This window comes from Macaca thibetana, chromosome 16 (assembly GCF_024542745.1).
Source record: "Macaca thibetana thibetana isolate TM-01 chromosome 16, ASM2454274v1, whole genome shotgun sequence".
NCBI lineage: Eukaryota > Metazoa > Chordata > Mammalia > Primates > Cercopithecidae > Macaca > Macaca thibetana.
The window spans coordinates 31,754,033-31,766,504 of record NC_065593.1 but is presented as its reverse complement, the minus strand read 5'-3'; the positions used below and the strand labels follow the sequence as shown (position 1 = coordinate 31,766,504).

General features: G+C 40.2%; 1 protein-coding gene across 1 annotated transcript in view; it reads right to left on the bottom strand.

The window, feature by feature from the left end:
- The window catches only part of DDX52 (DExD-box helicase 52), a 30,805-nt gene extending 18,671 nt beyond the window's left edge, over positions 1-12,134 (bottom strand). Inside the window, exons 1-4 of the mRNA XM_050764600.1 lie at positions 11,995-12,134; positions 10,783-10,981; positions 1,964-2,094; positions 792-977 (exon numbers count right to left, since the gene is read on the bottom strand). Coding sequence (XP_050620557.1) covers positions 792-977; positions 1,964-2,094; positions 10,783-10,981; positions 11,995-12,081 — 603 coding nt within the window. The 5' untranslated portion in view covers positions 12,082-12,134. The remainder of the gene's footprint in view (positions 1-791; positions 978-1,963; positions 2,095-10,782; positions 10,982-11,994) is intronic.
- Between the last annotated feature and the right edge of the window lie 338 nt (positions 12,135-12,472).

The following is a 12,472-nucleotide window of genomic DNA, read 5'->3' as shown; positions in this document are numbered from 1 at the left end:
GCTATATGTAATATAGACGAATCTCAAAGCATTACACAAAGTGAAAGAAACCAGAAATAAAAGATTAATGTGTGATTCCACTCATATAAAACTCTAGAATAGAGGCAAAAGAAATACACAGTAGTAGAAATCAGAATAGAAATTGCCTCTGAGCAGGGGCAGGGTGAGGACTGACTGGAAAGGGCACAAGAAAATTGTCTGGGGTAATACATATGTTCTCCATCTTCACTGGAATAGTGGTTACACAGGATATGCATTGCTGAAACTCACTAAACAGGGCGCTTAAAAATCTATGCATTTTATTGTATGTAAAGTGTACTTTAATTATAAAAAGTATTGGGAAAAATAAGTCAGGCTATATACAAGAACTTTAGAAAGCATTTGTATTTCTGGAGTAGTTCCTGAGCATTATAAACTAAATAAACAATGAACAAATGAAACATAATCCCCATTCTCCAAGGGGTTACACAGTAGTAAAATGAAAAAAATATGATTGGTGCGAATACAAAGTAGTGTAAAATGTAAAATAAATGTTGTAAGGAAAAGAACACACCAAATACCAAGGAGAACTGCAGTGTGGAGGAAATGGTACTGGAAAAGGAAGATCACATCTAGATGGAGTAATCAAGGCAACTTTTATGGAGGCACGGGCATTTGATGAACTTAAAAGGAAGTGAAGGATTTTAACAGGGGAGATAAGGTGGAAAGAATAATTTCAAGAAGAGAGGGAAGAGAATGAGCAAACACACAGAGGAAGGAATGTTACAGGCATTCTAGATCTTCATACTCACATGCAGCATAACTGGGATGGCTTGCATTTGGATTGGCGTAGGCATTTGGAAACCTGCATCTAAAATGTTCTGAAGTAGTCGAGAATTGATTTTATATTCCTGGTCAAGTTGCTGAAACGTAGCAATTGGGTCAGGAAGATCGGTTCCTTGGACGTGAATTTTGTGTTTATTCCGCAAGAAGTTTATCTGAAAAGTGAAGTAAAGAGGCCCCTATGGATATGGCCAAATAAATACATTCTCAGATGTTATAAAGCAACATTAACAGTTTCTGGGATAACCTTTAGCAGCATATGAAACCTTTTGGTTAAATCCAAGAACCAAATCATCACAGATATTAGGTACATTTCATGCCCTTTCATAGAAAACCTCCATAAAATGTCTATGCTTTCTTCATATTAATGTGTTATTGTCACAGTCATAACTTCTAACCTTAAATAAACTTCTTAGAAGTCAGCCATTGAATCCATCTACTATTTTAATATGGTGGTTAGCATACAAGTATCAATGCTTTTTGATGATTTACCCTAAAACTCTGCTTATTAAAACTGAATGCCAAAAAGTAGAGTCTAGTAGTGTTGATTTGATTTGTTTCCCCATTGTCTGGACCAGAGACAGCCAAATTGTGGTTTCTGGGTTACTGAAGCATTGCCATACTAATCCCTGAAGTGAGCTGAACACACCTCTCCATCAGGAATATGGCAGGTGTACAGCAGACACAAAAAGGGTGTATTTGTTGTTTCTTCCATATCCTACTCCTCTTAATCCCAAGTCATAAAACACCTTCTTTAAGAATTCTAACTCCCTAATCTGTGTCAGAGGAAATCCTTCTAAACCGGTGAGCTCAATACAGAGAAGAAAGGGAGTCAAATTGTGTTTATTGAAAGGGGTTACAAAATTTTAAAAACATAATTCTAAACATACTATCAATCTTGAAACTTGAGCAGGTCAAGAATTTTATATACGTATCTGTAATTTAAACTTTAAAATGTTCACCCACAGCACAAATGTCTACTTTGCTTTAAGTTTTCATTAAAGTAAAATCTAAATGAATGTAATTAACCTTCTGTCTTCACAAAACTATATTCATGTTAACAACAGAATAACCCAAGTCCAGTGAATAAGTCACTAGGTCAGAAAATATATACACTTTTGGCCCCAAAACATTTTTCTACCTTTTCCTTTCTGAGATGCTCCAACTTTCCGGAAGTGAGTTTACTTTCTCTCGGAACTTTTTTGTCTTCAATCTTTGCTTCTACAGATGATATCCACTGTATAGTAGCACCTTCTTCTTGGGAAGTAATTTCTAAAATGTATTTTTAAAAAGTAAAAGATTTTAACGGTCTAGGCAAAATAGTGAGGACCCGTCTCTTCAAAAAAAATTAAAAATTAGCCAAGGGTGGGTGGTGGTGCATGCCTGTAGTCCCAGCTACTCAGGAGGCTGAGCGGGGAGGATCATTTGAGCCTGGGAGGTTGAGGCTGCAGAGAGCTGTGATCACGCCACTGCATTCCAGCCTGGGTAATAGAGAAAACCTTGTCTTGAAAAAAAAAAAAAAAAAGAAAAAAGGTTTTAATCTTGGGTGTATGTGCAGCAAGAGAGCCATACCTTCACATTAAAAAAAGAAAAAGTACAGCTGATGCAACTAGATAAGAGAAAGTAATAGGATGTATAAAAATGAAAATGAAAAGGCAAGTTCTGTGTTGCTATGATCAGAGCTCTGAAGCTCACTATCTTCCCTTTGTTGGCTATTTCAGCAGCGTACTGAGTATACTTGAAAACAACAGGGGTTTAATTGAAAAGCAACTTAAACAATGAGAAATTTCTTTTTTTTTTTTTATTTGAGACGAAGTCTCAGTCTGTCGCCCAGACTGGAGTGTAGTGGTGCGATCTCGGCTCACTGCAACCGCTGCCTCCCTGGTTCAAGCAATTCTCTGCCTCAGCCTCCCGAGTAGCTGGGATTACAGACATCCGCCACCATGCCTGGCTAATTTTGTTTTGTATTTTTAGTAGAAATGGGGTTTCACCATCTTGGCCAGGCTGGTCTCAAACACCTGACCTCAAGTGATCCGCCTGCCTCGGCCTCCCAAAGTGCTGGGATTACAGGCGTGAGCCACCGTACCTGGCCAAACAATGAGAAATTTCAATAAGGCAGTCAGGTTCTCTATATGTAAACAACCAACAACTAAAAAATAAATATGATGAAAGATCTCACTTAAAATAGCAATGACTGGCCAGGCGCGGTGGCTCACGCCTGTAATCCCAGCACTTTGGGAGGCCTGTTTTGGTGACTAGACCACCTGACTTAACAGTTTGTATGGGAGAATAAATATGTAAGACTAACCTAAATTTTTTTTTTTTTTTTTTTTGAGACAGACTCTTGTTCTGTTGCTCAGGCTGGAGTGGAGTGGCATGATCTTGGCTCACTGCAACCTCTGTCTCCCAGGTGATTCTCAGCCTCCCTAGTAGCTGGGACTACAGAGGCATGCCACCACGTCCAGCTAATTTTTGTATTTTTAGTGGAGATGGGGTTTCACCATGTTGGCAGGCTGGTCTCAAACTCCTGACCTCATGATCCACCCGCCTTGGCCTCCCAAAGTGCTGGGATTACAGGTGTGAGCCACCGTGCCTGGCCTAACTTAAAAAATTTTAAGTTTAATAAGCAAAGACTAGTTCTACAAAGCAAAGACTAGTTCTAATTTCTAAATTAGTTCTAAAACTAGCAAAGACTAGTTCTAATTTCTTAATTTTTTTCAACTTCACCGAGGCATAAATATATACAATAATCTGCATATATTCAAAGTATCTAATTCGATGAGTTTTGACATATCTACACAGCCAAAAAGCCATTACCACATTCTAGGTTATTTCTATCACTTCTCCAAATTTCCTCATGACCCCTTATAATCCATCACTCCATGCATAGGCAACCACCAATCTAATTTCTGCCACTATAGATTAGTTTGCCTTTTCTGGAATTTTATATAAATGGAATCACGTCATATGTACTAATTTTTGTCTGGCTTCTTTCACTCAAGATAGTTATTCTGAAGTTCATCTAGGTTGCAGCATGTATCAACAACTTACCATTTTATTACTAGGTAGTATTTCATTGTATGGAGGTACAGTTCATCATTTACCTGTTGAGGAACATTTGGGTCATTTCTAGCTTTTGGCTATAAGTAATGTTGCTATGAAAATTTGTGTACAAGTCTTCCTGAAGATTTGTATTTTCCTGTCTCTTAGGTAAATATTGACAAGTAGAATAGCTGGGTAATATGGTAAATATACGTTTAATTTAAAAAAAAAAAAAGTCAAACTATTTTCCAAAGTGGTTGTACCATTTTACCATCAACACTATGAGAGCTTGTTTCTGTACATCCTTGCCCATACTTGGTACAGTCACTCTTTCTATTTTTAGCCATTCTAATGAGTATGTAGTAGTATTGTATTGTGGTTTTAATTTGCCTGATGGCTACTGATGTTGAATGTCTTTTATGTGCTTATCACCATGTGTATTATCTTCTTTAGTGAGTAGATACAAGTCCCTTGATATACATTTTGCGAATATTTTCCCATCTGTGACTTGCCTTTTCATTTTCTTAATGTTATCTTTTGAAGAATGAACATTTTTAGTTTTGATAAGTCCAATATATCAATTTTTTCTTTTTAAAAAATTTTTGTTGCTGTTGTGCTAAGGAATCTTTACATATCTCAAGGCCACAAAAATTTTTTTCCTATGTTTTCTTCTAGAACTTTTATAGTTTTAAACTTCAGTCTGAGTCATTTGAAGTTAATTTTTGCTTACAATGTAAAGTTAGGTTTGATGTTCAGTTTTTTCTACATGGATCCAGCACTGTTTGTGAAAAGACTTTCTTTTCCCTGCTGATTTACCTTTTACCTCTGTTGAGAACTAATTGACCATATATGCATGGGTTTGTGGACTAGCTATTCTCTTTAACTGATCTATACATAAGGGGGCCTTCAAAAAGTTCATGGAAAATCCATATTATGAAGAAACTATGCAAAAATTTCAAATTTTTTGCACCAAAATAAACTCATACCAACTTGTTATAATATGGGTGAACTGGATCCAGTCTGGGACACTAAGAAGGATAAGACAGCAGTTTGAAAAAAGCAACATGAATTCTTCTTAAAACTGAAGCAAGAACAAACTTCAAATTTACAGTGAAGCTTGGGGAGAAGAATAGTGAAATCACTGATGCTTTATGAAAAGATTATGGGGGCAAGGCCCCAGAGAAATCAGCTGTTTACAAATGGATAACCTGTTTTAAGAAGGAACAAGATAATATTGAAGATGAAGTCCGTAGCACCACACCACCCATTGAGAAGGAACAAGATAACATTGAAGATGAAGTCTATAGCAGCAGACCACCCACGTCAATTTATAAGGAAAAAATTCATCTTGTTCATGCCCTAATTAAAGAGGACTGTTGATTAATAGCAGAAACAACAGCCAACACCACAGCCATCTGAACTGCTTCAGCTTACACCATATATATATTTTTTTCGAGATAGGGTTTTGTTCTGTCAGCCAGGCTAGAGTACACAGGCATGATCACAGCTCACTGTAACCTCAAACTCTTGGGCTAAAGCAATCCTCCTGCCTCAGCCTCCCAAGTAGCTGGGACTACAGACATGCGCTACCACGTGCAGCTAATTTTTCTTTTTCTTTTTAGAGTTTACTGTGTCACCAAGGCTGGAGTGCAGTGGTGTGATCTCGGCTTTGGCTCACTGCAACCTCTGCCTCCCGGGTGGAAGCGATTCTCCTGCCTCAGCCTCCCGAGTAGCTGGGATTATAGGCACCAGCTACCATATCCAGCTAATTTTTTTTTTTTTTTTTTTTTTTTTTTTAGTAGAGACAGGGTTTCACCATGTTGGCCAGGCTGGTTTTGAACTCCTGGCCTCAAGCAATCCTTCCACCTTGGCCTCCCAAAGTACTGGGATTACAAGCGTGAGCCACTGCTCCTGGCCCTATTTTTTTGTATAGATGGAGTCTTGCTATGTTGCCCAATCTGGTCTCAAAATTCCTGGCCTCAACTGATCCTCCTACCTCAGCTTCCCAAAGCACGGGGATTATAGGTGAACCACTGCACCTGGCCTCCCTACCAATTCTTTGTTTTGTTATTTGTTTTTGAGACGGAGTTTCTTTTTGCCCAGGCTGGAGTGCAATGGCATGATCTCGGCTCACTGGAACCTCCGCCTCCTAGGTTCAAGCGATTCTCCTGCCTCAGCCTCCCAGGTAGCTGAGACTACAGGCATGCGCCACCATGCTTGGTTAATTTTGTATTTTTAGTAGAGACGGGATTTCACCATGTTGGCCAGGCTGGTTTCAAACTCCTAACCTCAGATGATCCACCCACCTCAGCCTCCCAAAGTGCTGGGATTACAAACATGAGCCACCACATCTGGACTTCTACCTACCAATTCTTAATGAAAATAAGTTGAGCAAATTTTCCATCTGATGGGTGCCAAAACCACTGCTCCCAAATCAGCTGCAGACAAGAGCAGAGATTTCAAAAGAAATTTTAAACAAGTGGGATCAAGGTCCTAAAGCATTTCTTTGAAGAACTTTAACAGAAGATGAAACATGGTTTTACCAGTTTGATCATGAAGACAAAGCACAATTAAACCAATGACTACCAAGAGGTGGAAGTGGTCCAGTCAAAGCAAAAGTTGACAAGTCAAGAGCAAAGGCAACGGCAATAGGTTTTTTGGATGTGCAAGGCACTTTGCTTGTTGACTTTCTGGAAGGCCCAAGAGTAGTATCTGCTTATTATGAGAGTGTTTGAAGAAAGCCAAAGCTTTAGCAGAAATTTCTACAAAAAAAATTCTGCTAGAATTCTAATTGGGATTGCGATGATTCTGAAGATCACTGTAGGGAGAAAATACTGAGTTGCCTAAAATATTGGTATGCCTCTCCACTCTACTGGATTTTATAACATATAAGGCCATAGTAATTAAAACAAGCTGGTATTGGTATACAAATACAGAAACAGAAGAGGTCCAGAGACAGACTTGAATATATATGGAAAATCAGTATACAATTAAAGTTGCATTAAAGTCCAATAGAGAAAACACAGATTATCAACATATGATATTAAGACAATTAGTCCACATAACACAAAACACCAACATATGGTATTAAGACAATTATTCAGACATTTGAAAAAAATTTTAGTTCCCTATTCACTCCTTATACCAAATAAAATTCCACAGGGTCAAAGATTTTAATATAACAAATTGAAACAAATAAGAAAACATGGAAGTTTGCTGTTGTTTTTTGTTTGTTTGTTTGTTTTGAGACAGGGTCTTGCTCTGTTTCTGTCACCTAGGCTGGAATGCAGTGGTGTGATCTCAGCTCACTGCAACTTCCAACTCCTGGGTTCAAGTGATTTTCCTGCCTCAGCCTCCCAAGTAGCTGGGATTACAGGTGTGCACCACCACATCTGGCTAATTCTTTCATACTTTTAGCAGAGATGAAAGTTCACCATGTTGGCCAGACTGGTCTCAAATTCCCTACCTCAAGTGATCAGCCCACCTCAGCCTCCCAAAGTGTTGGGATTACGAAGTGAGCCAGCTTAGAATTTTAAAAAAACAAACTTAATGCACAGAAGGCCAAAAAGTAAATAAATAAACAAGACAAGTGACATATGACAATCTGGAAACATATTTGTAAACATAATATGCTAGACATAGAGCTAATTTCCTCAATATATGAGGTTTAATAAATTAAGAAGAAACAGATGAACAATGTAATACGATAAGGGAACAATGTAATACAATAAGGGTACAATGCATATGGAGAGACAAATTTACAAAAAGAGGAAAGTCTTATACCTTGCTGGAAGGCATCACAAAGTAGAATGACTTTAAAAAAAATTTTGTTTCCTTTATGAGACAGTTGGTACTAAATGACCCAAATCATTACTAATTCATAAGCTCTTCAATTTTCCAGTTAAAAATAGATACATGCGGCCAGGTGCAGAGACTCACGCCTATAATCTCAGCACTCTGGGAGGCTGAGGCGGGTGGATCACGAGGTCAGGAGATCGAGACCATCCTGGCTAACACGGTGAAACCCCATCTCTACTAAAAATACAAAAATTTAGCCAGGCGCGGTGGCGGGCACCTGTAGTCCCAGCTACTCAGGAGGCTGAGGCAGGAGAATGGCATGAACCCGGGAGGTAGAGCTTGCAGTAAGCCGAGATCATGCCACTGCAGTCCAGCCTACGCGAAAGAGCGAGACTCCGTCTCAAAAATAAATAAACAAACAAACAAACAAATAAATAAATAAAGATACATGCCTGGCCAGGAGTAGTGGCTCACATCTGTAATCCCAGCACTTTGGGAGGCCAACGTGGGCGAATCACGAAATCAGGAGATTGAGACCATCCTGGCTAACACAGTGAAACCCTGTCTCTACTAAAAATACAAAAACTAAATTAGCTGAGTGTCGTGGCGGGCACCTGTAGTCCCAGCTACTAGGGAGGCTGAGGCAGGAGAATAGCGTGAACCCAGGAGGCAGAGCTTGCAGTGAGCCGAGATCATGCCACTGCACTCCAGCCTGGGCGACAGAGCAAGACTCCATCTCAAAAAAAATAATAATAATCGATACATGCCTACACATTTATCATACATCTATGGTCTAAATACATTTGTTGCCACAATGGTTACAGTACACAGCTGTATATTTCTGGTGGCCCAACATTTGAATCATTTTGCTAAGTTTGTGGCATGTCTTTCTTATTAATCATGGTAAAGGTTTTATCAAACTTCCTTGCAGCCAGGGAAGAATAACTTTTACTGCAGCACTGTAACAGCAAAAGCATGCAAACAATGTCGTAAATGTCCCTCACACAGTTACATGTCAAATTGATCATGGGGCATCCCTACAGTGTATGATGGGCTACTATGCTGGGTTAACAATGAATAAGGCAAAGTACTTCCTACTGATGGAGTGTTTCTGGTGGATAAATCTGTTTGCTAACTCTGCAATTCCACTTCTAAGAATTTATGGGACAGATATACTCACATACACATGCAAAGAAAAGTAGAATGACACTTCAAAACTACAACAGCAAAAATGTGAAAACTACAAATATCCATCACAAAGGAACTTGTTAAATCAATTATGCAATACACAATGGGATACAATGCTGTGTTAAAATAAACAAGGCAATGTACTTCCTACTGATTCCAAACAACCTCCAAGATACATTGTTTTTAAAAAAGAGGAAGGTAGTAAGAGAGGTTCCCAACAGAGTGTATATAGAGTAATCAAAGTATATAGACATAGTATGTAGAGTATTTGTTTTTTTTTTTTGAGTCAGGCATAAATACATGGGAATAGAGTGTCCCCAGAAAAATACAAAAGAAACTGATTAACAGTGGCTGCCTCTGGAGAAATGGGACTGGAGATAAACAATAGGAAGGAACTTTACTTTTCATCATTGTATAACTCAAGTGTTTACCAAAAAAAGGTAAATGATTAGGAAACTTTATATTATAGATTTTAAAAATATATAAATAGCCCTATAGTACAAGAAAAGAAAAACAAACAAACAAACAAAAACGCCTCTGTAGCGCGGTGGCTTAAGCCTGTAATCCCAGCACTTTGGGAGGCCGAGACGTGTGGATCACGAGATCAGGAGATCGAGACCATCCTGATGAACACAGTGAAACCCCGTCTCTACTAAAAATACAAAAAACTAGCCGGGCAAGGTGGCGGGCACCTGTAGTCCCAGCTGCTCGGGAGGCTGAGGCAAGGAGAATGGCATGAACCTGGGAGGCGGAGCTTGCAGTGAGCTGAGATCTTGCCACTGCACTCCAGCCTGACTCCGTCTCAAAAAAAAAAAAAAAAAAAAAAAAAAAAAACGCCTCTGTCCAAATGGGCAGAGTAAGAACAAACAATTTGCAAAAGGTGAAATGTTAATGTCAAGTAAAGCATACAAAAATATGCTCGACCAGCCAGGTGCGGTGGCTCATGCCTGTAATCCCAGCACACTGGGAGGCGGAGGCAGGCAGATCACGAGGTCAGGAGATCGAGACCATCCTGGCTAACACGGTGAAACCCTGTCTCTACTAAAAATACAAAAAATTAGCCGGGCACAGTGGCGGGTGCTTGTAGTCCCAGCTACTAGGGAGGCTGAGGCAGGAGAATGGCACGAACCCGGGAGGCGGAGCTTGCAGTGAGCCAAGATTGTGCCAGTGCACTACAGACTGGGCGAGAGAGCAAGACTCGTCTCAAAAAAAAAAAAGCTCGACCTCACTACTTATCAAAAAAATATAAATATAAAATAGTTTCAGGCCAGGCACGGTGGCTCACGTCTGTAATCCCAGCACTTTGGGAGGCCGAGGCAGGCGGATCACAAGGTCAAGAGATCCAGGCCACCCTGGCCAACATGGTGAAACCCCATCTCTACTAAAAATACAAAAATTAGCTGGGCGTGGTGCCACGTACCTGTAGTCCCAGCTACTTGGGAGGCTAAGGCAGAAGAATCGCTTGAACCCAGGAGGCAGAGGTTGTAGTGAGCCGAGATCGCTCCACTGCACTCCAGCCTGGCGACAGAGCAACACTCTGTCTCAAAAAAAAAAAAAAAAAAAAAAAGTTTCATTCATTAGCCTGGCAAAAAAATTAACACCAATAATATTCAGCACTGACAAGGACTTGGGAAGTCATTTTGTAGTATTTTTCAAAGAAAGGGTACATACCCTTTCACCATATGATGCTACTTTTGGGATGGTATTCTGCAGAAATAACAGTACCTGTACGAAAGGATTTACACATGTAAGTATCTTTACTTAAAATTATCTTTGCTGTAACAATATTTCTAATGGTAAATACCTGGAAATAACCTGAGTGCCATCAGCTGACAAATGACTTTATTGTCTGACTTGTAACCATAAGCCTGTATTATTTTTATAACTGAACAAAATTAAAGCGAAAACACATAACAGATATCAAACACTAACCTGAAGTCATCATCTTCCTTTTTTTCTTGCTCTGCTCTTTCTTCCTTTCAGTTAGGCTCTCTTCTTTTTTCTCTTCATTTTGGGGCTTCTGATGTGTTTGTGATGCTCCACACACACCCGGGACAGACTTCTTGTTCCCAAAAAAGTCCAGTCCCTGAAGCACCTCCGAAGAATCAAAGTCATATTTCCTTTTTCCTATCTAAAACCCAAAACATTTAAAATGAAACCTACTGACAGAAGACCATTCCTTTCATTCAAGCAAGATTGTCCAATGACTCCTCTTTTCTACCTTTTCAAGTATCTGTCGAGCTAACAAGTGTCTGGGCAAATAGAATCTGAAGAGATCTTCTCTGACCTCATAATAGTAACAAATTAATATTAGCAATGAACACATACGCTTACTAAATGTCAAGCAGATTTCTAAGCATGTTTATAGATATTAAATTGCTTCATATTTACAACTCCATAAAGTAAATAGCAGTATTACGAATGAGAAAACCAAGACATTCGGAAATTAAGTAACTTGAGGAAGGTCTCAAAATTAGTAACTGGCAGACTTAGCATTTAGAGCCAGATAATCTGGCTCCAGAGATCATACTCAATAGTTAGAGAAAGAAGAAACACATGTCACACACACATACACACTCAAACAGCAAAGTAGACATTCAATATTTTCCACAATTGGGGCCCAATTGACTTCCCCCGATTTATCACTTATTACTTCTCTAGGTAAAATCCCCCATTTATAAATCGCTCTTCTCCTTGGTTACTTAAGCCATGGGGTTGAAGCAATAAAAAGAACCACGCCCGGTACAACTATACGCTTGCCAGGCCAAACTTGGGGGAGACTATAGTGAGAGAATCTGTTTTCTCCATCTTCGGTTGTTTCTGTTTTCGTAATTCCTTTCCTCTAGGTTCGGAGAAAAAGTTCCTTTTGAAAGGAGGATTCCAACTTGGAGTAAGAGGGAGGAAACAGCGTTTCCGTGCCAGGCCCAACTAGGTCTACAACAGGATAGTTAAAGAGCTCATTCAGAAGGCTTCAACCGACTAGGTGTGCAGGTAAGCTGAACACAAAAGGAAGCAAAATACCCCACGGGGGGTGAGAACCAGGCCACGCGTGTCCATGTGCGCCGGCCTCCCCCCGCAGCGGGTTCATTCCCGGGCTCCTGCTCCTTCTCAGTTACTCGGGCCTCGGTCCCCCGGGCACAGTACCTGGAATCGAGCTGCGTCTGCCGAGAAACGTCTCGTGTCGAATTTGGCCCCTGCGCCGAGCCGGCGAAAGAGATCGTGGACGTCCATCTTTACCCAGAAAGCGCCACCGTTCTACAGCGCCTGCGCAGATTACTTCCCGGGCCTCTGACAGCGTCGGAAGAGGGCGTGAGCGTAATTGGCTCCCGTAGGCGGAGCCTGGCTGGGTGAGAGAGAAGGGGGTATTTTACTACCGTGTACTCCGTCATTATTTATCTTTTTTTTTTTTTTTTTTCTTGAAACAAGGTCTCGCTCTGTCGCCCAGGCTGGAGCGCAGTGGCGCAGTCGCAGCCTCGCATTCCTGGGCTCAAGCGATCCTCCCAGCTCGGTCTCCCAAACTACTGGGACTACAGGCGTGTGTAAATTCTTTTAAAAAATATTAATCAGTATCCTCCTATGTTGGGCACTGTTCTAGACTTTGAGGGATACTTTAGTAAACAAC